The sequence below is a fragment of the Ciconia boyciana genome, chromosome 1 (genome assembly GCF_034638445.1).
Source record: "Ciconia boyciana chromosome 1, ASM3463844v1, whole genome shotgun sequence".
Classification (NCBI taxonomy): Eukaryota; Metazoa; Chordata; class Aves; order Ciconiiformes; family Ciconiidae; genus Ciconia; species Ciconia boyciana.
The window spans coordinates 85,158,706-85,184,780 of NC_132934.1; the positions used below are offsets into that span (position 1 = coordinate 85,158,706).

Genomic DNA, 26,075 nt, shown 5'->3' on the forward strand with positions numbered 1-26,075 from the left:
ACCAACTTGGAAGAGAACTGTTTGCTGAATCACTGTCAATGCTTCTGACCTTAGGTAAACACCTACAGGCACTGGGGTCGGCGCAGCTTAAGGGAATATATGTATGGAAGTTCCTTTATGAGTCACTCCTGCTATTTACTGCGGCACAGTTCCCCCTCACACCATACTGTGGCACCGATACCTGACTTTTTAGAGAGAAGAATGCTTCACCTTGACTCAGCTGTTGTAGATTTCCCTAAGTTACCCTCTGCTGGAGAAGGATGGCTGCCTGCAAAACAGAAGACAGCAACGTGTATGAGAAGAGAAGGTGCAGAAGGATGCTAATTATTTATATCTGCCAGCCATGAGGGCCGTCCAACTATCTTTGTCAATGTCATGGGGCAAGGATGGGGGAAAAAATAACAAGATTCTTTTCTGTCCCAAAAAGCAAAACAGTTAAACAGTTGTGGATCCAGTGCACTGACAAACAGGAGAGCTAAGAGGAGAGCCTTCATTCCAGATCGGGGCCTGCAGACAGCCACATCTCTTGAAGAATGTGCTTGGACTGCAAGAGGAAAAATAGGGCTTCGCATGCCGATGTGCTGCAGCTCCCTCCCGTGTCCACAACGAGCAAGAGCAGCGGTTATTTCACTGCGGTTTGCCTGGTACCTAAAATACTGAACTGCTTCCCAGCCAGCGATTCCATCACCGGGAGCATCCCCCCCCATCCGCACCAAGCTCTCCAAATGGAGGGGTGCTGCTAGCACAAGTGGTCTACCCGCACTGAGCAGCTGGGGGAGGACACAGTGTTCCAGTTTGAAAAAAGGATTTAAAGCTCAAAAGCAATCAGAAGAAGCCTTGTCCAGGACTAGAGGTGAATCCTGTGCTCTGTGGGAGATGGTGATACATCACCGCATTGCTAGACCAAAACATATGGCATAAATGAAAGTTTCCAAATAAATGTATTCAGAACTCACAAGGTCTTCAAGATATTTTAGTTATCCAGTTAAGTGTAACAGAGGCTTGAATAACAACACAAGAGGCACAGAGAAAAACAGAAACCAAACCAAGCTGTGTGGAAAGGTGTAGTCCAAACATACTGCTATGTGGACTTCCAGAAAAAGCCAAGGATCTGAGAGGATTCCCCAAACTGGGGTGCGGTTTTCCATCACTTTCTTTTGGTTAACCACCTTTTGAGCATCTCTGGTGCACAGTGTTTTAGCCAGTCCCTGAAAGTGGGAATGGTGATGTCTTGCTCCAGCGAAACTGAGTGATGGTGCTTCAGTCCAGAAGGCTGCCCTGGTGAGCAGGGAAATGCCTAGCTTTCCCCATCCCCTCTACCCCTCTTCTGGTACTCCCACCACCAGTCCTTCCCCCATGAGTCTTGGGAGGACCAGAAATAAGAAGGAGCAGTTGTTCTGTCTTTTCTCTTGAGCACTGCCACAACCAATGCTCAGCCACTGTTAGGTAGGAAGTTGTGGCTTCAGGTATGTCACACGCGGGTAACACGCTTCTGGGTCTCTCGTGGCAGCGAAGACATAGTGAGGATTTCCTTAGTAACTGTGTACAAGGCATTATAGCATTTTATTCCTAGTCTGCAATTTGTTGAGAACAAATGAGGGTTACCTAGGTAAGCCTTAGGGGATACAGCTTTGCCCTACAAAGTGTCTGTCTTGCGTTGCTGTATGAGGGAGGGAGCTCGGGTCATTTCCTAGCTTTCTCCTTCAACATCCTTGGCTTCAGGACTGAGATTGTGCCTTGAAGCTCATACAAGGGGCACCGTCCAGCCAGTGCCTCCTCAGACCCAGAGGAGTAATTCCAGGAGCAGCAAAGGGAAAAGAAATCTCTGAGAAAGCAACAGGAGATGGGGGATCCCAGGGCTGTTGGAGGAAGGGTTAGAGGAGAGCAGCTATTCCAGTGGGGCTGATTCATAAGACACAGCGTGCTTGGAGGCAAAGCAGCCCAAGGGAGTCTGAAGGATGGCACAGCGAGGGGCAGATCTAATTCTTCCTCTTCCTTTTTCAGTATACGTCTCTCCCATTTTCCTACTTTTTAACCTTTTTTTTTCTTCTTCTTCTTCCTTTTGCACACGCTTTCCCTATTCCCCACCTTTCTCAGACTGCCCAGAACGGCCACGGCAGTTCTCCGCCCCCCCTGCACACGAGCCCGGGTCCTGGGGGGACCCCCATCCCCATCTTCATCTTCATCATCTCCATCATCTCCATCTCCATCTCCATCCAGCCGTGAGGCGCCGGTCCCCGCCCCGCCCCGGCGCGGGGCAGCGGGATGATGTCATCACTGTCGCTGCCAGCTGATTGGCTGCCTGCCAGCCCGCCATCTGCCCGCGGCCGGCGGGGCGCCGGTCCTGCCCGTCCCCGCTGCCCGTCCCGCTGCCCGTCCCCGCTGCCCGTCCCCGCTGCCCGCGCTCGGCTCCTGCAGCAGGCCGGGCCGCCTGCACCCCCGCCCGGCCGGAGCGCCACGCCCGGCGCGGAGAGACCCCGCGATCGTGGCGGCTGGCGGAGCATCGCTTGCAGGGCGTGCCGGGTGGGCCGTGTGTCCGGAGCGTGGCAGTGCGCGGGAGTACCGTGGCAAGCCGAGCATGTACTTTAGGCAAAGAGGGATGCGGGCTCTGCAGTGTCCGTGTGCGGGAGACAGGCAGGAAAACAGTAAGAAAAGAGGACCGAAGGGCTGGGGTGGAAAGAAGCAGCAGCCGAGTGGGGAAACAGGCGAGATGTAAGAAGGAGAAGAGGGACTGCGTAGGAGGGCAAAACGAAACGGGACACAAACGTGTAACATAGAGACAAGAATCCGTCCCTGGTGCCGGACCATCCTGGGGGAATGGGAGGAGCGGGCTCCCTTCGGAGGATAATAAACTCTGGAATGCGGGTGTGGGCTGCTGCTCCTCGCTCCCCCCTCATTCCAGATGCATGATGACACCACGTCCCACCATCTCGCTGGCTTCTCCTTTTTCTTTCTTTCTTTTTTTTTTTTTCTTTTCCCCAAAATCGTATTTTGAAGACAACCAAAAGTAGAACGTGTTCTGGGTGTGGCTGCATGTGATTTACCCAATAGCCAAAGTGGGGGGGACCGCTGAAGGGGAAAGACAGAGCGTCTGCTGCTGAAGGGAGCGGAGACGGAGGGCTGCAGTAAGTGATGGGGACCCTATCTATTCTCTCAGTGCTCCTCAAGATAATTTAAAAGTAGACGAGAGTGGTGGGAGATAACAAGGGGAAACTTTTCTTTGCATACTGGGGGTGTGTGTGGAGGGGGGCTTAGCCACCTGGATGAGAAAAGAGATGGAGGCTGGAGAAAGGAGGCGGATGGAGAGAGAAAGAAAGCGGATGGAGTTACATGTTCAGACCAAAATGTTTCAGAAACACCTGGAAAACTGGCCAGATTAGGAGGGAGACAGGTGGGAGGGAGGCTGGGAAGACCAAATGGTCTTGAGAGGGAAATGGAGGCAGGAAGCAAAGAGTTTCTGTGCTATAGGGCAGGGTATCCCTGTTCCTGCCTCTGACTCCTCTCTCCTCCACTCCACAGGGATGAAGACCTCTGGAGCCTGTATACTGTTGTGTCTCTTAGCACTCTCCTTGTCCCCAGCTGGTGAGTCTTTACGCCAGGGGGAGGATTTCTTCTCCACCCCGGCCCCACAGAGTTTCCTACGCAGGCTAGTGTGCAATGACCTAAGGAGAAAAACAGAGACATGTAGATGGACAGTGAAAGGGGAAGGACTGAACAGGAAAGGCATGGTGGATATAGGGTTGTAAGGAAAAATTTAGGAAAAAATTTCCCACATATGGGGACTTGTTCCCATATGTGTACACTCTCCAGTAAGTACTGGGAGTTGCAAGAGACAGAGGTCCACAGCCTCCCCTGCACAGATGTTTAGGTAGCAAAACAGCTAGGTCGAGTTGAGAAAGAGGGTTATCTGTGCTTTGTGCTTACTACAGACTGCTGTACCACCTGTGTTTGCATCATCTGCAGAGCATTTCCCAGTGCTCCACAAAACTTCTGTCATAGTTGTGAAACATTTGCTGTCACTAGTGGTTCCTGCTGGAATGGCCCCATTCCAGGCCACTCGGCTGCCAGGAGGTTTTGTGGTTTTTTGTATAGCTGTTTTGAGAAACCTAACCTCCATAGTTCAAACCACTCTCTGCTTTTGTGGTGGTTGTCGTTGTTGTTATTCTGTTTTGTTGCTCCACTTCTTTGTTTGCTTGGAGTTACTTTGGCAAAAATTTGTGTGGGATCCAATTTGTTAAAAAAAAAAACAAACACAAAAAACCCAAAACATAGGGCAGCATCAGACATTATAGTCGGAAGACTCAGGACAGACAGCAAAAGATTAATTCCAGTGAATGCAAAAAGCTTCACCCAGGAAAGACTGTATGTAGGAGACAGATGACTGCACCTATAACATTCAAATCAGGTCACTCCAATCTACCCTCCCTGGTCTTCCCCTCATGCTGAAGCCTGATTCTGCTCCCAATAGCACTTTTTCCTGTAAAGGTGCACAGTACAGGATGTCATGTGTGTGACTGTGAAGCAGGGAGGTGAGCCATCCAAGAGATGAGCTTGTAGGTGGCCTACAAAGTTAGAGGCAGGAAAAAAAGGTGGTTTTTATGATGCATGAAGGAGGCCTGAAAGGAATATTTCTTACTTTTGTGTATTTTGGTTTAGCATCTCCGGGTTTTTTTAGTTTAACTTGGAAAACAACAGGAATCACTAGCTGGTCTCTCGTTGTCTCTTTCAGTTTTGAGTGAGCTACAGATTTGGTGAATTAGGGTTGCAGTTTTCTCAGACCTCAAGGATGAATTTATTGCAACTTGGACAATAAAGTCCAATCATTTATAAAGCATATGAATTGGGTACCATAGCAAATATAAATTGAAGTGATTGAAAATCTGATAATAAAGTCACCTCTTTTGTCTCCTCTCCTCATTTACAGAGGTTTCACTTCACTTGTGTCCTGTTGTTTTAGAATTGGACCAGTTTTCTAGTTATCTCCTAGGGAGGAAAAAGAAAAAAAAAAAAAAGCTAGTAGGAGCTGACTGTTCAATGTTAGAAAAAAGGAGGGGAGCCTCCCCCTTTTTTCCATATGACTCTTGTTTCAAGTCTGGCACCACTGGCCCCTGCAACGGTTTCAGAATTTGTGTCCTTCCTTTTGTATCAGAAACAAATGAGAAAGTGTTCAGTATAATTTTTCTCCTCTACTTGTTACCATTAAAAGATTAGCCAGTACAGGGAAAGTTTTGGTCTGCACTACATTGTGCACTTAAGTTCTTATACATGTCTGGCTTTCCCTGGGTCAGTCACCAGCAGCTGAGCCCTTGCTGGCAGCTGGGTGGGGAAGGGAATAGCAGGGTCCAGTGACTCCTGTAATGCTGCAGAGCAGGATTATATAGGAGTCCCAGGAGTCCCTCTGCAGCCTGCAAGTAACTGCTCTTGGAATGAGGAAGAACTAAGACTAAAGCTCTAGACCTGATAGTTTTTACGCATGCAGTGCTTCCATTAAGAACAGAAAGCTAAAGGCTAAGTTCATAAGACGTAGCAGGGTGTACTGTTTTTTGGGCTGGTCCTGCACACATCCCTGCAGTGCCCCAGATCACTGGGTTTTTCCTGCCAACTCCTTCCTTCTTCCCACCCCAGTTATGCAGACGTTTCCCTCTGTGGCTAGCAGGAAATATTTTCCTATTCCTGGCTGCTGTAGGAAGCAGCTCTCTCACCCTTTATATTTGGACAAATGAACAGTCTAGCTCAGTTTCAATTTCTCGTCTTCCACACAGCATGCACAGCCAAGCCTTCATCATTCTCCCTCTCCAGTGTGCGCAGGGGCTGAGAGCAGAAAGATCTTCTGCTCTGTGCTCCATACCCAGGCAGGATGATGGACCAGATAATTATTTGCCTAAGGAGCTACAATACCTGCAGTCTGTTTCTCACTGTGCCAATGACTCAATCTGTGACCCCAAGCAAATAATTTGCATGACTCGGTTTCCTCTTTTATAAAATGGAGATAGGGATTTTGACCAACCTCCAGAGTAGGGAGGCAACATGCAATTTGTTTTCACAATGCATCAAATAGGGTTTCAGAAATGCAAAGTTGAGCAGTGGATCTGGAGGTATTTACTATCTTGTCCCTGTGCCTAGCCTTTAACCCTGGTGGAAGCAGCAGGGATAAGATCAGGATCTGCTGTATCCACAAGTCTTTGAAGAACAAACCCGGCCAACAGTGCAGGCTGAGGCAGAGAGGAGATAATTTCTCCCTTCAGCAGAGGGCAGTGGTGTCTCTTGGACAGATAAACATCTCAAAAAAATTTCACAAAGCCTGCAGACTATGGAAATCCCTCTCTCTGTCCTTTCTTCACTCCCCTCTCTTCTTCTGTTGCAGACTGGTTTCCATGGGTGGTCAATGGGCAAGAACTGGAAAGTGCAACTGGTAAGTATTACAGGCATGTTATATGCTAAAGACTGCTCATGTGACCCACTTGTCCTCTGTAGTTACAGCCTGTTTAATTTTAAATGCTGTTCTTTGTTTCCTTGCCTCTGACATTGTGAGCTTGCCTTTCAGTGAAGATTAAACAAGCCCTCCAAGACAACCTGCTAAGTGTTGTGTGTTCTTTACAAATAATTCACTAGCGTTGGGGTCCTGAACACTTAGCTGAAGGGCATGAAGTTATGTTCACAGTCAAGGGTTGTGGGAGATTCATGAGAGCTGATAACTCTTCAGCCATGAGGTGCTTGGGAAAAATCCCAAGAAAAAGGGTGCACAAGCGGCACGGTGCTTTAGCAGTGAGGCCACTGAGAAAGGATATTGAGTGGTCTTCATACTGGCTGTGTTGTTGGGGGTGAATTGCTTTATCCCTCCAGACCTTTTTCCATTTCTGTGACATTATAAGGTAAAATGAACATTTGTTTGCATCATGCTTCAGCACGCAGAAGAACTACAAGGGCCTGCCTTTTCTTCAAACTTAAGCCCCTGGCTAAGCCATCAGACATCTCCCAGCTATGATCTTGTCATGTGCAATACCTGGGGCTTCCCAGAAAACTATTCAGAAGCCAATCCAAAATTTATCCACTGAGCTTCCCTTTCTTTCACACTTTATCCCTCCATCACACCCACCCCAGCTTTGCTACCAGTTGCCTTTCAAAGAAACTCATCTGCTGATGAATTTCTGCAGTCAAGGTTCTGGAGTTGCCTCCCTCCTCTGCAGTGGGTGCCTCAGCTGTCTGTCCTATTGCTGCGGGAGCCATCAGCACCTTCATTTCAGACGTCTGTCTTTCCCATAGAGATGCCCACAGTGGCCATATCTGAGAAGTCGGAATATGAATCCAGAGTTCAGTAAGGGTTGATGCAACATGCGCACTAAGAAATCCAGTCCTAGGCCAGTCACTGAAAAGGGGGATGGATACGGGTGGGATGGAGGTACTGTGTTTGTTTACGTATTTACTGGATTGGATCCCACTGTCTCATGAGCCTACCATGGTGGCCAAGGTAATTCAAGCTAGCTATGGCTAGCTATGTAAGGAACCACAAAGTAAAGACAAGCTCTCTCAAGGACGTTCTCTCTTTTCCAGGTGAAGTTAGCACCGACTCTCTTATCAGCACCTCCGGTAAGCTCCTGACTCTTGGCAACTTCAGGCTTCTTTTCCCCTTTTCACGTTTACTCCTGACTACATAGCCCCAGAAATCACCCATTATGCTCAGAACTCCTCTTCCCCACTTTTGACATCTAGCAGTGCTCTTCCAGTGTTTATGGCTATCTGGGAGTCTTTTCTGTGCTCTGTGCAGGGAGCTGAATTTGGGGTGGCTTAATGGCCTGTTCTCTGGGGAAATGCCAATGTCACCTGGTGTACCAGGGCTCTCTGAAGCTGTTTGCACTGCAGGAAGCCACGAAGTCTGAAGCTTACGCAGCCTGGGCTTCCAGAGAAGGTTGCAGGAAGGAAGAGACTAAATGATGAGGGAGAGAAATTGGTCAGGTTCACTGGGCAGTACTGGGACACAGGTTGTGTCCGTGTCTGCTGACAGCTAGCGGCCATGCTTGAGTGCTCAGGAGACAGAGGTGGCAAAAAACCCAAAAGACAGTAATAAAGCAAACTCTGAGCAGTGGTAGGATGGGGAGGTGGAAATATTTTTCTTTTAGTACTGTCTTCCCTGCCCTGCCTGTAGCTATGTCACTGGGGGGCAGCAAAATGCATGTGAAGGATGGGGTAGATGAAGGACACTTGAAGATGAGCACTTGTGGCATGCAATGTGACTCTTTAGAGAGCCAAGCCTTGCTGTGGAGTTAGCCCCAGGGGAAGGACACAGAGCTGATGGGAGTGTAGGCATTTACAACATAGGCTAATCCTGCCGGATTCACAATGGGGAATGGAGGAGAGGGCCAGAGGCTCAAGAAGGAGCCTCCCCACTTTTTCCATATGAGTCCTGTTTTGAATCCGGCACCACTGACCCCGGCGATGGTTTCTCTCTCTGCTGGGGCAGTCTCTCAAACACATCCCTCTGAGATGGGGGGGACCAGGCAGGGCAGGGAGATGGAGAACACATCTGGTCGATGATATGGTTCCAAAGACAGAGGCAGCAGCACTTGGCTGTTGCTGGGAAGTGTGCTGTGTGTGTAGGAGAGCTCATCTGAGAGTAGTGTGCCATTCTCCAGGACAGCAGTTCCATGGTCGCTCCTCTGCCCTGTGACTCTGCTCATGAGCTGGCTAGAGTATTGTGGGTCAGGCTGACCAGCTGTCATAGTACAGCACTGGAGGGGAAAGTGGAAGCACAATATTGTATACACAAGGTGCATGATCTTCCTGGTGGAGTTGGGAGGTGAAAGCAACCTGTGTCAGTCTCATGTTCAGTGTCTGAGACCTGACAGTCTGTAGGAGGGTATAGACCTGATGTCCAGACCAAACTGGCGGTGGCTAACCTACATCTAAACCTGAAAAGACTAAATATGAAGCCTTTACAGCAGGCGTTAGCTTCAAAATGGTTATTGTTGAGGGATCAAGAAGAAACTCTTCACAAAGGACGTGCCATGGGACCCATCTCTGCTCTACAGCGTCCCGTCAGCTCTAGGGCACCCAGCATATTCACAGGGAAAGCCTGCAGTTACTCTGACAAGTCAGATAACAACATCACGGTCAGCATTGTCTATGAACCAGATGTGGGATGGCTACTGGTCAGGAGTGGTGAGCCATCGGCAGAACTGTGGGAGGGGGAAAGGGGCGGAAAGCTCAAATTAAGATCTTTCAGAACATCTTCTCTTTTTCCAGTTGCAGCTGTCACACCACCTGTGCTTCTTAGTCCTGGTGAGTTTATTCTCAGTTCACAGACAAATGTTGTGGACTCCCCTTCCCTCTCCTTGCCCAGTCCCTTGCACACCCAGTATCCTGCCTTCCCTGACTGCCCCTAACTGCAGCCCCAACGCCCAAAAGACTCCTTCTCTCTGCAGCCATCTCTTTTGTCTATGCTTCTGGCTGACGGTATGGCACGTGAACAGGAGAAGTAGAAGTCTTCTATAACTGTTGATGAAAACTTGTGCCTGGCAGTCAGTCCTCTGAGTTCCTTTCCAGTTTTGTCACTGGGTGAACAATAAAATGTACTAGTTTACTGTGGTACAGGTGGGTTGCTTTATCAGAGGGAACAAGAAACCCACCTCCTTTTGATCCCTTGTCATGGACATTAAAGAACCAGCAGTCTGGGGATGCTGGTTCTTAAAGGAGTCATTGTTCCTTAGTAAGAGGTGGTCACAGGCTCCTTCGCTTCTTGCCTAGATGGACAGCAATCACAGCAACTAAAGACATTTACCCAACCTTTTGAATTATAAGTCAAGATGCCCTTACAGTGTAATTTTGAACAGTAGTGGTAATTTTGTATGATAAAGCTTGGACAGATTTTTAGCATTGTTGGTTGGGTAGCTGGCACTAGATTCACATTGGATTTGTACCTTCTCTTATGGTTTCATGTCAGTAACAATGAAATCTTTTTCCACATTAGAAGTTACAATGGAGGGCTCTTGAAAGAGCTTTCCAGTTACTTGTTTTGAGTAAGCTGATGTCTAGGAAGGAATAATGGTAAATCACACTAGCTTTGCTACCCTCTGTCTTCCAGTTCAGTCTGACAGTGAAACTACAACGGCTTCATCAGGTACGTTTAAGTTTGCTGCCTGTACCCCCTCCCAGACCCAGTTTCACCCACCCTGTTACCTCTCCAGGCAGGTGCTGGCTGAGCACTGAGCTTTGTCTCCTGGAAAATTCCCTTCACCTTGTTTCTTGAGTTAGAAGTACTGGAGAATGATGGTAGTGGAAGCTGAAGTCTTCCCCTGGGTGGCATGCCCGGGAGGGGAGGAACTGGCAGACCACCAGACCAGATACGCTGGGTCAATATTGTGTCATTGTCAGTGGCCAAGACCTGGCATTTCAGAAGGAAATGCAATAAAACCCACATAGTTAGCTATGGGGTTGATTGTCCAGAAAAGAAAGGAACCAGATTTGTGTCCTGAAGTGTGAGATTGCAGATCTATTAGAAACATGTGTCTTAAACATGCAACTACAATTTACATTTTGTTTAACTACAATTTACATTTTGTTTATTTGTGTCTGTCCTCTTTACAGCATGTGCATTCTGTATTGAGGATGCCCAGTGGGCTTGTTTTGTATTTCATTCAACTTTCCCTTACTTTTGTCTTATGAGGCAAGGGGATCAGAAATGTCTGCCTTATTTTCCTCTTCTCTAAACCATGGCCATCTCTCACAAGAGCATGGAAAATAGAAGCTAGGGGCCTTCCTTAGAAGCCTGGAGTCCCTAATACCTAGTACATCCCTAATACCTAGTACATCACTACTACCTAGTGATGAAGTTGTATGTGTGCCAGAATGAGTGCACCTGCCAATGATGCAGGATTGCACCTCTGTGTGTGTGTGTGTGTTTCCAGATTGTCGTGAAGAAAAGTTCCCTTGCACACGCCTGTACTCTGTTCACAAACCAGTAAAGCAGTGTATCAGCTACCTCTGTGTTACAAGGTAAGAAACCAGCAGTCCCTAAGAAAAGCCCTAAAAACTCTCTAGAAACGGCATGTGCAGTTCAGCAATTATTTCCTTTGAAGACTAGAGGTTCCCTCAGGGAACCAGTTGGTGAGATGAATCGTATCCTCAGAGTGTCCTTTTAGGGTGATTAATTAAAACAGCACAATAACTATTGTCTGTGCAGCACTAAGGAGCCATAATGTGCCCTATATTGTAATCCCTATTTAAGGTATTTGGTTATTTCATGAAGTCTTGACAAAGATTACTTTCCTCTTGGCAACAGCCTTATTCTAGACTAACTAATCCTAAAAATTTAGGATTTGCCTCCTCATCAGTGAATATACATGTTTATTGCCTGTATCCTTTTTTTGTTTCTTTGGGTCCCTGTGCCTTTTGCTACTGTCCTTGGCGTGTTCCTGGTGATCCTTCAGTGTGCGTCGCATGTACATAATAAACAAGGAGGTGTGCTCTCGCATTGTCTGCAAGGAGAATGAGGTCATGCAAGGTGAGTGGCAGGACAAGCTAGCCTAGAAGAATAGCTGCAGCCATCTGATAGGGTCTCCAAGCTAACTAATTACCCAACCCCAATCCATATGTAGTAGTTTCCCTGGACTTGGTCTGGGGGAGCTCTAATGCAATGCAGCCTTGCATCCAGTACACATGCCATGAAAAGCAGATATCGTACTACACTGGGAAGCAGATATCATACTACCAAGAAGTATGAGAGCTCTGCCTTCTTCGGTCTTGATCACGCTCTACTAGCCCCAGACACACCCTTACTCAAAGTTGCATTCCTTTGAGGTTAAAGAGTAACTCTCAGTATTTCTATTCATGAATAGAAACAGGATCCAGTCTAGATTTCTTATGCAGTCTTTGTTGCAGCAAAATATGAGTGATTTTAATATGTATTGTACATGAATAAAGCCAGAAGGAAATGAATAAAAGCCTAAGGACTTGTTCACTTGCCTCATGTATATGAGGATTCAGCAGTTCCAACAGTTTCTGTAGATGTAGTGAAGGATGTACCTCTAACTATGCTGGTGGTGAAGAATTTGAAGGAAGCTTTGATTATCTGTCAACCTGTGTGTGTCTGCTATGTCTTCAGATGAGATCTGTCGCCAGCTGGCTGGCCTTCCTTCTCGACGTCTCCGCCGATCTGGGCAACCCCTGCATCTCCCTTGCAGACAACTCCTGGAGCAGCAGCGCAGGATGCCTGATGCTCTGTGAGCTACCAACAGTAGGAGAGAAAAAGGAAGGGAGAGAAGAGAAATCATCATCCACTACCTACAACCCAAGACAAGTCCTTCTCGTTTGTGATTTCCCCACCATTTCCTTGCTTCTCTGCCTTCCCCCACATCCTCTTCTTCAGGTGCTGCAGTACACAGAGTCCCCTCTCTGCTAGTCTGTCATGGTGGCTGTTGTCATCTTCTAAATCTGTTGCTGAGGATGTGGGATGCTCCCCTCTTTTCTCTCAAAGTCTGTTTGACAGGCCATGAACTGCTTATTTCCCAGAGGTCCTTATAAATGTGCTGCATCTTCTCTTGCTTTGCCCCTGCAGAGAGACATACATGGGGACAAGATGTAGTCCTCTCCAATGGTACAGATGCCCTAAGCTGCATCTCATGTGGAGGACTGCAAACCTTTATGCCCTAGGATTCCTGTCCTGGGTTTCTTGCATAGCATCAGTGTGAGTTCGGATATGGTTGGTCAGCCTGAGCCTCTCCGGTCCGCCTGAGCCACTGAGTTTGCTGTGTGATAGCACAGCCTCCTCCTGTGTCTGCTGGCCTCAGAGAAGTGACAGAACTGGGAGATGAGCTGTCCTTAACCCAAGGCAAACCTCATTGTCCCTGTATGGTGGCAGATCATTTATAACTACCTCTGGGAAGTTCTTTGTCTCAAGCCCACTGCCTCCCTCACACACAATTGCTACGAAAAGGAAGAATTCTGGGTTTAGTATGGCATTCTATTTTTCTCAAGAAGATTATGTTGGAACAGAGTGCTGCCTCTTTCTCTCCCTCCTCTCCTCTCCTCTCTCCCCTTCTGTCCCTCCCTTCCCGTTGAAGAAATCTCTTGAAGCCCATTCCAGGCAAGTTCCAGGGAGCAGTAAGTATGGCTGCCTCCAATCCTAAGCACAAGAGAGCCCATGAAGAACCTGTGTGTCCTTGCAGTACTGGGAACTTGCAATGAATTAGCTTGTCCTGGTGACTTGTCTTGGTCTGGCTACCTCCACACTCTCCAGTTGCTGAGCCTGCTTTCAATCTTTCCACTTGAGTTCCTACCTCCTGACCTGGGAGCTCCTGCACAAAGCAGAAAGGAGTCACAAATTGGAATGGGATGTGGGAGAAGAATCGTTATCTGGGATCCCTGGGTTTTCCTGCAGGTTCTCTGGATGTCCTGACCGGCACAGAGCCAAGTGCTGGTCAGGAGGTAAATGTATCTGCAGGTATAAGCACTTATAGAGGTAGGCCAACCCGGGGAAAAGAATTCACTCTGGTAGCACTGGATGTCTGTGGTCTGCTCGAGAATTTTGTTTTCCAGATATATGGAGAACATTTGCAGGTATATGGGCAGTTTTCACTATAAGACTGGGTAGGGTAAGTGGGGAAGAGCTGTGTGAAGTGTATTAATCACTCTATGTGACTCTTAGTGGCATGGTTCTGTGGGGCACCAGAGCTGAGCAGCTTAGCTCACTGCAGCAGATCAGCAAGACCCTGTCTCTAGGATCTCTAAGCATTGCTCCCAACTAACAGAAAGCCAGTTTGCTAGAGTAGGCATTCACCCCTGTCACATAATATACTCTGCTGCTGAACTGAGTACCGTTCAGCCTTGCAGGAGCACTGGTCTGCTGCACAGAGCCAGGGTCACACAATATAGAGGACAGTTAGCTGCAGAAAGGCAGGCTCTGCCTTTCTCTGATAAAAAGAGCAAAACAATTAAGTTAAGACCCTCTCCCTGGGACTTGGATTTCTGCTGTATGCAGCAAGAAGCTGGTTACATTCTCTGTGTAGGGGAAGACACCCTGTGCAGATACAGGTTTCTTCTGTATAAGATCATAATCGGCCATAGATGGGATAAATCTCTCTATATTAATCCAGTATACAGGAGAAAGAATTCCAAGTTATGCGGTGACTGGAATTCCACCCTATATATAGGGTCATCGCACCCTTACACAGAGGATGATGCTCCTCTTGAGTACTCGAGGCTCGTGAGACTAGGGATGGAGGAGGAATTTCTCTGTACTGAGAGTGTGCATGTTTCTGTAGAGAGGAGGGCACTGAGAGCTTGATCTCAAAGACGTTCAAGCCACTGGCAGCCACTGACTTCTATGCTGGGATACCTGTGGAATTTGCCTGTGTGGAGGAAGGTAGGATGGAGATGAGATGTTAGAGGGAGCTCTTGGAAATACGACTAGGCCAAGTCTCCACTCTGTATTTAGAGTTGAATGTAAGCTGATATAGATATAGATATATAACTGTATAACATAGCTACTGTACAGTATATAGAAATTTAACATTCATACAGTTTGAGGAATGGTTAGAAGCCTTTCTGTTGCTTGCTTTCAGCAGGGACAGGAAGAGGTGCTCCTCTCCAGGAGAACACTGTTTTAATGCTAGAGTCTATATAATGCACACAAAAATATTAAAAGAAAATTTATTTCCTGTTATTCTTGGCAACTCTCATGTGTTTGGGTTTATTTGTCTCTAGCTGTATTTCCTCCAGATTTGTGGGCAGACTTGACTCCAGCCCAAATCTGTCATTTGGACCTCTCTACTCCCTGCGAGCCCAGTCCTCTGCTGCCACCCTCCCTTCACTCCTGAACCACTCGTGAATGACCTGCCTTCCTGGGAGGTCATTATTTTTTCTAGATACAGAAAATTATCTTTACCTTTTTTTTCCCATGGATAGCTGTGCTAGATTTTCCTGACAGTTGATAGCTGCTGAGCACAGGGATAATTCCTCCAAGCCCATGAGATTTGTGCTGAGAACACATCTTTTCACTGTGCGAGTGCCATGACTTACTGGTGGAGAATTACCATTGCCAAGTAAAATGGTAAGATGGCTGAAATAAGAGAAGAGCTGTGATAAATCATTTCATAAGCAAAGAAGAATTTGTTCACTAAAGCCATTTAACTCAGTAATGGGAATAACTGAAAGGCTACATTAAAAATTACACATTTAGGTCAAAAGGATTAGGAAAATTTCTCTTTCATTGAATTTCGGACTTTTGCATAGGTTCATCAGGCACTGACTGTACATCATATTTTGGTCAAAAAGATGGAGCGCTCAGAGCATGGGGGACTCTAGGCAGTGTCTTCATGTGCAAGCAGTCAAGTCTGCATTTAGATGGTATTTCTAGAACAAAAGTGGCTGTGGCCCAAATTACCCATTAAACTGCCTCTAACAGTGTCCCATAGTTCTTCAGAACTAAACCACACAATGCAGGTTATTGCACAACACTATCCCCTAGAATCAATGCTCCTTCCTGGCTAACGCTGTGGTGTCCCCATCTCAGACTGTTCTAATGGAAACAGTCTCGGCCTGAGTGACTGTAGGTGTTGCTCCCATCTACACAGGCCTGACCCTGCTCTGACTCATGAGCTCTTGGCCTTTGCATTGTCCCTCTATCAGCATGTTCCACCGGCTGTGTGAGCACAGTACAACATATGCCATCGACTTTTTGTAAGTCAGTTTATTCTTCCTTTTCCTTACAGTAGTGGCGTCTGCAGGCAGGCTTCCCCATCTTCATTAGCACTTATCCCATACACAGATTTATCTCCCCTGCCATTCCAACCTGAATTGTCATGGTGCTGCGTTGCTGATCTCTGGACATTGCCTTCTCTTGTAAGCTGGGGAAATGGTTTTAAATATAGCTCCAGCTAGGTCTGTTTCTCATGAAGTTGGACTAGCCACAAAGAAAGCTGCCAGAGTCCCATTTTAGAAGCATGATCTAGAGTTTGTGGCTGATTTTCATAAACTCTTCTGACCCGGAGCAGGAGTTAGATGGCCTGCAGTCACTTCCCACACAATGGTTGTTCTTGCTCATTTTGCTGTCATGGCTCCTGAGTACCGATCAGTGTTGCCAGTTTGAAGGCTGCTGTTTCAAGGCCAGTGCTCTGATGCCTGGTCCCCAGTTCGAAGCGGTACCTCACTTTGCTGGGCATATGGAGCTGGAGCTCCCCACAAGGGAACCTGGCCACACTGAGGGCTTTCTGCTGCACTTGGAAAGCAAGGGTTGTTCCACCTTCCCATCTCTCCTTCTGCTCCTTGTTCTCTGCCTCTATTTTCCTCACCTCTTCTCTTTCTTCTCTGTTCATATGTTCATCTCAGAGCAAGAAACATGGTGAGGAGGACAGTGGGGCTGAAGTGGGGCAGCAGGAAGGGTGCTCAATGAGGTGACACATGGCATTGCCAAGTGGGGCTGGGGGCAGTGCTTGACCCATGCCAGCTCTCCTTTTCTCTTGCCCTCTGGTTCTCACACGCTGTGGCTCCCTCAGCTGCCAAGCTCAGGATTTTCTGACAGGAAGGACATGCCAGTCAGAGCAGGGAGGGGAGAATGGCACCTCAGGTCAACTTTTGCACTGTGGGAACAGCAACCGCATGTCTTGAGGTGGTGGCCCCTGGTTGCAGAAACAAGGCAAGGAGGAAAGGGAGTGCTGCAGGAAAGCACGGGGAGGCTGTTGCAAGCAGCTGCCATCTCACTTGGAAGCTCCATGTTGCCTGGATCTTGTCCACAAGAACCTGCAGCATGAACAAAATATGTTGTCATCAGGCCTCTCAGCTTGGAGGGACCCCTCAAGAGCATACTGCTGGCTGGGGTGTGAGCTTGTCCTTCACAGAGTGGAGTGGTGCTTGCAACCCATCCAAAAAGAGCACCTCTATTACATAAAGAATAGCTGGGTTGAAACCAAAAGGGATTTTAGTTTAAAATAGAAAAAAGGTTTGTTTTTTTTAAAAAAAAAGATTTTAAAGGTGGATGATCCCATGACATTTACTCCTGGACCACATGGTCTGACGTTTGACAGCGTACATTTGTCCAGTTGTGAACAGCCCCTTGACTGGGGCACAGAAAATCTGAATTCCATTTCTGGATCTCCTCTTCACCCCCTGCTCTCTGATCTTCAGCATATTGCTTCATTTCTCTCTGTTCCCTGCCATTCTTAGCCCTTGTAGTGTAGCAAGCTGGAATAAACTCCCACAAAATAGAGCACTGGATTTTAGTCCATTAAAAAAAAAAAACTATAAAAAAAATGTGTGAAACATCATGAATGAATTTGATTGTCTACTTTTGCTATTAATGTAAATTGTTTTTTCAAATAAAAATGTTTTCAGTAATGTAAATTATATCAGTTAAAATACAAGCTGCATGTACTTCCTGCTACTATGTTGAAGTACATAAAAAAACTGAATGGGTGAAAGTCATCAGCAGAGCAAAGCTTCATTTAATGAATAAATTCTCTTTCAGGATGATGTTTTGGGCATTTTACTAAGATTGCAATTTCCATACAAATGCAGCTTGTCACAAACTAGACATTAACAAAAATATGTAATAAATAAAGATATGTAATTCAATGTGTCTAAATAAGTAATATGTGAGAACTCACCTGCTTGAATATAAGAATAAATGTAGATGAAGCTGTGCATTTTTTTAAATAAATGTCCTTATTGAGATAGTATACCTTCCCGGTTAAGATAATAGATAAAATTATGTTAAAAGTTAGCAAGCAGAGCTAACTTCAAAGCTAATCAGATTGCTCAGAGCCTTGCCCAGCTGAATTCTGAAAAAGTCGGCAAGGATGAAGAGTCCACAAACTGTTCCAGTGCTGCACCACACTTAAGATGGAGAATATTTTCCTGATGTCAGATCAGAAATTCCTTTGTTGCAGCTTTCGTCTGTTGCCTCTATTCTTTTTGCTGGGCACCTCTGAGCAGAGTCTGCCTCCATCTCCCCTACAATAGTGCTGCAGACAATTGAAGAAAATAGCAAGAAGAAACATTTAATTCATACAAAGCCTGAGTTTTATTGCAAAACAGGGATTTTTAACTATTACAATTAATTATCTTCCTTTGGGGAAACTGTGTTAAAAATGCAAAACATGATGAAAATCAGTGGTTCAATTAAAGGATTTACACTCTGTGTCCTGAAGCAAGACACTTTGTCTGTGCTTATACAGCATCTACTTCTTGTGCTCTGCCCTCTCAGCCTCAGGCCACTTTCAATTTCTCTGCCTTGGGTTTGGCAGCCATAGCTTTCACTGTTTTGCCCTCAGCTGGATCTTTGCCTTTTTTGGTCTGTCAGCTTTCATATTCTCTAAGCTCTTGGTTGCTTTCTTGGCCACGGTGGCTGCTAGATTCTTGGCTTTCCTTGGGATTTCCTTCACAGCCACAGCTAATCTGGGTTTCTCAGCAGTGCCAGTTAAGGGTCAGGTGGTTCTTGGCCTTTGCTGCCTTCTTGGCACCTTCCTTTTGGCTTGTTGTTGAGTTTAAAGGAGCTAGAAGCACCAAGTCCTCTTGTGCTGCCCTTGTCCATGCTCCTGAGCCCCAGCCTGGTGCAGCTGTTGTCTTTCTGTACTGCATAGACTTCAGTTCCCTTTCAGAGTGGTGAGAGAAAGTTTTTCTGTGCTTCTTGGAGACAGTCATCACCCTCATAATCAGCCCCCCTGGAGACTGGGGGCTTGCAGGATTTGGATCCTCCTGCCACCTTCTCTGGCTTCTTAGCCAATGCCTTAGAGGCTGGGGCGGCAGTGGCACGTGCAGCAGCAGCAGCTGCTTCAAACATGATTGCCAGCACAGCCTACCAACGTGACATCTTGACCAAGGTTTTGGCTTCACACTGATGCACACGTCAGCATGCCACCTCTTGTATTGGGTGGCTTGTACCTACAAAGCCTTTCCATGCTGAAGGCATTCCTGTGGGGCTTACTGCTCTGCCTGTTCCCTTGTAGCACCAAAGTCAGACGGTATTAGAAAACACACCCACTAGAAAATGCTTACACCTCACTATGTCTCTTGTCTGGTACCCAAATAGCACAGATCAGCTGGAGCAAGCTGTGTTGGCCATTATTATGGATTAACAAATAAAACCTGTTTTCTTCCACGGCCTAGACTTACCCTCCAGCCTGGTCCTTGTTGTAGAGGAAGGGTTCAAAAGAGTTTCTTTTCTGCCTGGTGCAGTGTGAATGCACTCTCCTGAGACTCTGCACACCGCGGTCACAAGTAACGTTCTCATCAGCTCTGCTTGAGCCCAGCACCATCATTACACCATTTCTCCTGTCTCCATTGTCCATCAGCTGGTACTTTTGTAGTTTCCCTTTGGTTTACTTTAGGAAAGGCATCTGAACTCTTCATAGTCTCTGCAAGCCCCTTTGCCATTTCTGTTCCCTGAGAGTCCCCAGGGGCACTGCTTCAGGGTAGATTTTTGCCTCTCCAATCTGTGAGTTTTTTGGTCTTGCCACCAGTTTTCCAAATCAGGATGGGACCAAGCTAGCCACCTTAAAGTAAAGGTGCCTTTGCTCTGCCCTACCTGTACCTGCACAGAAATGATAGAAGAGATGAGTGGACATGGCATCCCCTCCTTGAGTAGAGTCTGGGCAAAGGGAAATTAACTGGTTGTGCATGTGAATGCAAGAGCTGTATATTATAGTGAGATATAGCTGTTTTGGGGCCACATCTGAGTGGGAAGCAGAAGCAATGCTACAAGCATTGTCTAAACCCAATGGGCACCAGTGAATTAAAATTTCTAATAATAATAATTCATAATCAGTAGTTTCCCAGGGTCTTTGTTTCCCCTTCAGATTCTTCCTCTTCTTTCTCTCCTCTACTTTCTAGGAGCTTCTACCAGCCTTTTCATCCAAGCAGAACCCATGTTTTTGGCTGGAACATGAAAGGGTATTTTTAAACTCTATGAAATTAACTGGGAAGTTCTCAGACTCTTGGATACCCTCCTGTGCCTGAGCAGCTAGCTCAAGCATGTCACAACTCTGCCCTCACTTCTTAGAGCAGAAACTTGGGACCCACCCATGTGGTCATGGCTAAAGAAATAACTGATGCTAACAGTCAGCACAGCCAGGCATGCCAGTGCACTAGCAAGGAAGGAAGACAGCAGAGATATCACAGCAAAGGAGGAGATCCTCATCATGCAATGAGAATTGCTTTTCACCTCCTTCTCCCTCTCTTCATTGGCCTCAAGATGGATCTCCCATTCCACGCCCATTGCCAAGAGCACTGGGCCCGCTGGAAGAGGCTGAGGGTGTTGGGGGCAGACCCTAATTCTACTGTCTGACACTTTGGCATTAGGGAGTAGAGGTTAGTGGTGGCATCCCACAAACCTTCTGGATGTAGCCAGTGATGAGAGCATAGGAGCAGCTCTGAACTCTGGGGGGAGGAAGACAAGAAGTAGCAAGACTATCTTGAATCTTCTGAAAATGCTTGCTTTGTTGATAAGAAAACTCTGTAAGATGCAAGAACACTTCTCAGAGGACCTCCACCCAAAGAAAGCTTGTACAACTGCAGAGAACTCAACACATGACTGCAAGCCAAGGAACATGCAACATGCTGCTCTATAGTGAGCTCCCAAGCACTTCTGTCCCAGCGTCTCCAGCAAAGGACTTCTCCAAAGACAACAGGGAAATTAAAATCAGGATTTACCATCCAGGCCCCAGGTGCAAGCTCTTTTTGCACTGAGTAGCATGAGCTGCAGCAACTGCACAAACAGGAGCTAATAACAGGCAACTTTGCTCTGTGAAACCATAACCACAGCTAGAAGGTAAGTCTCATTGTGAAAAACTGCGGTGCAAAACTGAGTTTCTCCCCATGACTAGCAGATGATTGCAGAGATACGGAGCCAGTGACTTCCATTAAGGAGGGGGAAGATGTGATTGGGAGCAGGGCCTGGGGTGCCCAGACCAGGGGGCTGAGCTGTAGGAAAACAGAGTAAGACTGGAACACAGCCTGCAGCTCCCTGTGCAAAAAGAGGGTGTTCTCTGGGTCTGTGCAGCACGGAGCCAGAAGCCAAGTCAGATGGGCAGGGCATGCTGGAGGCTGGAGCTGCATGCACTGCTATGGGAAGTAGCAAGGTGCAAGCAGCTCTGGTGGGTACTTCCCCACCCCCAGCTCTCAGCATGGGGAAGGCACATTCTGCTTTGATCGAAGACTCTGTGTTTTTCTTAGTGTAAATGAGATAAGCTGCCAACCATGTCACGGCCTCAAGCTAGAGAAGACACTTGAGGACATTCAGTGCAAGTACTTGGACTTTGGTCACATTTCTTACCTGCATTCATGGCGAAGCCATTCACTAGGTCTCAAACTCTTTAACCCAACCCAGCCCCTTTCCTCCCTTCCTGCTGGTGATCCCAGCAGGTGTCAGTCACTGGTAGCAAGGGATGGAACTGCTGCTGCCTAGAGACATGGTGGGGAGGAATTAATACAGGCAGGGAGAGAAAAAATTGTGGGGTCACAGAGGCAGGATTAAAGGCCATTAGTTCCTATAAGGAGCCCCAGGCTGGGCTAGCAGAGAGCTGCAGGGCAGGAATGAGAGGCACTCATAGGACTGCGGTTGAAAAATATGTACTCAATTCAATACTTTCACCCTAATTTGCCTTATCCCCCAGTACCAAAACAAGCTCAACAGTGGAACAAAAATAAACCACAAGTCAAGTCTCCAGGTAAAAGTTTTGCAGTGCAAGCCTGGAAAGCCAAATTACTAGTAAAATGCATAATAACATATAATCTTGGTGCACACCCAGCAACAAGATGCCCTCAATTCCGCATCAGTGGCATCATCTACAATCCTGCAGCCTGCAGCAGTGCACAGCGCAGGGGTCCAGGTTTCATAAACCCACTCTCCCAGTGACATCCCCACACATTCTGAACTCCTGTCTTCTCTTCTTCCCACTTCCATCTCATGACCTGGGATCCCTGCTCTTGTCTAACATAGGTGCAGCCTCAGTGACAGTCACCCCACAGTGCTTTATATCTGTGTTTGCAACCCCCCCTCCATACCCCCACCAGGCAGACCTCATACACATCCTCACAGCTTTCATATATCTCCGTGGTGCTGCATATTCTGCACCAAGAAAGGCAGTGCTTTGTCATGCAACTGCTGAAACCTTCTCCCCAGGCATGGCATCCGCAGCTGCATCACAAGATGAGTTGGCAGCTCTAGGGACAAGGCCCTTTGCACCATGTCCTAGACAGCAAGCTGTCTCTACATCTAGTGCAGATTTTTTTTACACACAGAATTGGACTAATGGGAGTGGTCTGCCTGTCAGAGGTGCCTGAGCAACTGCGTTACCTATGTGTTGGGTCTGTCGATCAAAATAGGGTGATGAATCTTTGTGGAATGAACACAGAATATAATGTAATGTGAGTATAATAAATAAGCACTTTAATATATGCTTATGCTTAATATATGCTTATGCTTAATATATGCTTATATTAAATAAGCATATTACATTCTATGTGCTTATAATAAATAAGCACATCAGCTTATTTATTTGCCTGTGTCTAACGGCAAGGAACTCTACCGTTCCCCTGCTCGAGGTCTCTGTGCAAGTCAGTGTCTGTGGTGCATCAGCACTTGTTGAGCAGAGAAAGTTTTTCTGCTTGAGGTTTTCGCTTGAGGCGAGGGGAAGCAGGTGTCTGCGTTTCTTGTACTCAGCGTAAGAACCAACCAACTGGTGATGTCGGCGCTTGTTTCAAAATGCAATTTCTGAGCAAAGGGTGAATGGAAAAAATAAATATGTATTTATATCGGTACACACCAACACATGACTTCCTGTTGACTAAACAAGCAATCTCTCCTCTGCATTGGGGCTAGGTAATTACTTTTAGTTATTCACCACATTTTTGCTCTCTGATTTCTTAGCAGTTTGCTTTCCGAATCTTTAGTAACAGTAATGGTGATATTCCTCCTCCCCCCTTACACCTGACCACTGCTCTTCAGCCTGCTGTTATTTCTCTGTTGTTCTGACTTCAAGACAGGGAATAGAGTCCCAAGCACAAGAAACCTGAAGGGATGCTAGGACATCCTTCTGTGATCCTGATAAGCTGGAGCAGTGTCTCTTGCTAGATAACACTCCAAACATACCAGCACAGGGACCCTTTCTAGCCTTCCCCACTAGCCTTTAACTGACTTGGGCTTTGATCAGAAACAGAGATGGAGTCATCTTCAGTAAAATTGTTTTTCTCTCCCACCCCCAGTCTCCTCTCCAAATAAGTTTGCACTGAGCAGAAAGGAAGGAAAACCAGAGTGGTCAGCATCTCTCTGTGTGTATTAGAAAGGAAGGAAAACCAGAGTGGTCAGCATCTCTCCACGTGTATTAGCTCCCAGCCAAAAGGGTCCCACCATATGTTAAAGATTTGGCAATTTACAGCCAAAGGAAGCTGGACTAGCAGCTAGATCAGGGATCAGCAACCTTTCCATGGTTTTCCAAACTATTTATTTTTAACCAGAGCAAAGATGACATCTGCTAATGAGCAAGATCTTGCCTTGGCAAGAGACTGCGGCTCCTACTTTAGGCAGAACTGCATAGGAGCTGAGGGTCCCTCTCAAAATGCTGCCCTAGACTTGCTGTGAGACACTAAAAATGCATCCACACCAACACATTTCTGCTCTGGGGATTAGAGCTAGAGGCAGAGAATCACTGCCACTATCTTTGTGTACTCACACCTCCAGTGTGAGGGAAGTTACCAGTCTAAATGAAGGGCATTAGAAAGCCTATATCAGTATTTAGACTTGAGAGCCCTGCCAAAGAGTGACATATAGTTCATCTGTTCATGCATTCGTTCTTTCTTTTTTAGCTCTGTGGAGAGCAAAGAGGCTCTCAACATTTAAGGAAAAGAGCTGATGTTTTAAACATGGAAGAATGAATTCCGCCAACAGGCAGGACCAGAGAAAGGATCTAGTTAAATGTTTCATGAGACCTGACATGTTAAACCTTTGAGAAAATCATTATGCACAAATTTAATTTATGGGAAAGACCAGGCTGGCCATGAAGATATTTCTTGACTCCGTTCAGAGCAGAAAATGTTATGTAAAATTTTCTGCAAGCTTTTGGCTATGGAAATTAGGAACCAGACAAGAATAAAGCTGAAGCTACCTCAATTTATCTGATGAAACACAAACAGTTGTGATCTCCAAGAAGCAGATTTCCCAGGGTGTGTTGCTTCTTTTTTCTTTTTTTAATGTCCAGTGCAACAAACATCCTCCTTGCATTATTAAAAGAAAAAACCTAGTATGAAAGGGGGACAAAATTACTCTTGGTCTGACCTAGGAGATTTGTCGCAAGGTGCTGCTAGGGCAAAGGCTGAAAGGTGACAGCTGTTTCATTAGCAGGAGTGTCCTCTTTGACTCTGTTAAGTAGGACAGGGATTCGCAAGGATCGCAGGCTCTTCCAGCTTTGGTCAAACACTAGGAGCCAGATCCTCAAAAAGGATAATTGCCACAACTCTTGAGACCAATGCAGCTGACAAAATGTGGATTTGTTGAGCGTGTGCCCTACCCAGACATTTCCCCTAAGAGTAGGACAGCCCAGCCCTGGACCTTCCAGGAGTGCTTCTCCTTTTCCTGAAGTGTGCCATGCCAGCCACTCTCAAAGACAAGTACTGTCAAAGTGCTAGGCTAGAGAGTCATCTACTCTGTTCTGGCAACTCATCTCTCCTTTTCATGTTTTTGCATATACTAGTTTCACACAGTCTTAGCATGCTGAAAGCCAGTAAAATTAATAAGGAAAGTAAATGAAGCAGAGAAAAAACGAAGAACTACCCTAGCGTGAGGTAAACAAAAGCCTTGTTTCTCAGCCATAGCACTGACCGTGCCCCGCTTGAGGAAGAAACGGAGCAGAATATCCCCTGGCTGCCTCTTCAGCACCCTGCCTGGCCAAAGCCACTGCCCCATCCCTTGGCTGTCCTTCAGCCCTGCAGAGGGGATGGGTGCCCGGGCAGGTGCTGCGGGGCCATGGTGGAGCAGAGCCCGGGTGGCAGAGAGCGGTGTCGGCAGAGCAAAGCGTTTGCATGCTGAGCGTGAGCCCGGGCATGACGGCGTATAACTGCACGCCTGCTGGGCACAGCCGTCAGACGGAGGGTCCCGGCAGCCACCCTGCTGCCGGCAGATCGCAGTGCTGGTGCCAGCTGGAACAGCAGGATCGGGCCCTGAGCCATGCCACACTGGTCCTTTGCGTACAGCTTTGCAATGCAGGTTCACCACCGCTCCTGGCATGTTGACACGGCTCAGGCGCCTATGGCCATGTTCAGGTGCCCAAGTGGGGCCAGGTGCTCCTTGTCAAACCCTGGGCTCTCTCCGGAGCTGGGTCCTTCTCACTGTCCTCTTCAGCTTTGGTGTTGCCCCACGCTGCCAAGCAGCTGCTGGGCCCTACAGGGGGACACGGAGGAGGGGGGGAAGCCTGCCAACAATTTGGTGTTCCCTGAGCTCCTTCCAGCTGGGCGGCTGTGCGGCGCTGTGCAGAGCTCCCTCTGCAGTGGAGCAGGGCAGGGCCACCATCTTCACTGCACAGCTGCGTGACCCGAGGCCCGGAGGGATAGTGTGGTTTTGCCCACATTCACGTTAGCGGTACACAAGCTCCCAGGCCCCCTTCTAACCACTAGACAATGCTTCCTGCCTCGTTATGTTATTGATATTAATTCAGAATAATTTTGCAGGCGGGGAGGGCCCAATGGGGAGTGCAGCGGGGGGAGGCAACCAATGGGTGCCGAGCATCTTTCAGAACTGATGCCCCTTCACATCTCTACCCTGTGCTCTTCAGCTCCTGCAGCTCCAGAGACCTTTCTAACTCCTCCCTCAACCACACCCCGATGAAACCTGGCAGGGGGTAGATAGGGGTGAATGGGGAGGGGACACACGGGGCAGTCCACATTTCTGTACATCAAGTCAGAGGGCTGCACAGACAGAGCCTGCGAGACAACCTCCCTGCAATCCCATCACCTGAGAGAGACCCCGGCAGTCATGGACAGGTAAAATGAGTGCCTCCGGTTTCTTGCTCATATAAGAAACGAGGGTCTTTCTCTTAGAGTTAACCTGCTCTCCATTTGGTGCTCACCATCCTTTTCCCTTTCCCCGTCTGACTCAG

At 47.3% G+C, this 26,075-nt stretch overlaps 1 protein-coding gene across 2 annotated transcripts; it reads left to right on the forward strand.

The window, feature by feature from the left end:
- The first annotated feature begins 2,402 nt into the window (after positions 1-2,402).
- MFAP5 (microfibril associated protein 5) lies at positions 2,403-17,514 on the forward strand. 2 transcript variants are annotated; one of them, XM_072878257.1, is made up of 10 exons: positions 2,403-2,712; positions 2,998-3,125; positions 3,520-3,582; positions 6,365-6,412; positions 7,552-7,587; positions 9,241-9,276; positions 10,079-10,114; positions 10,902-10,989; positions 11,424-11,497; positions 12,098-17,514. In XM_072878257.1, the coding sequence occupies exons 3-10, from the start codon at positions 3,522-3,524 to the stop codon at positions 12,217-12,219; spliced, it is 501 nt and encodes a 166-aa protein (XP_072734358.1). In that variant the 5' UTR covers positions 2,403-2,712; positions 2,998-3,125; positions 3,520-3,521; the 3' UTR covers positions 12,220-17,514. The 2 variants fall into 2 exon arrangements, with proteins under 2 accessions (XP_072734358.1, XP_072734365.1); XM_072878264.1 differs by having other exon boundaries at positions 2,403-2,645.
- Positions 17,515-26,075: the final 8,561 nt, after the last annotated feature.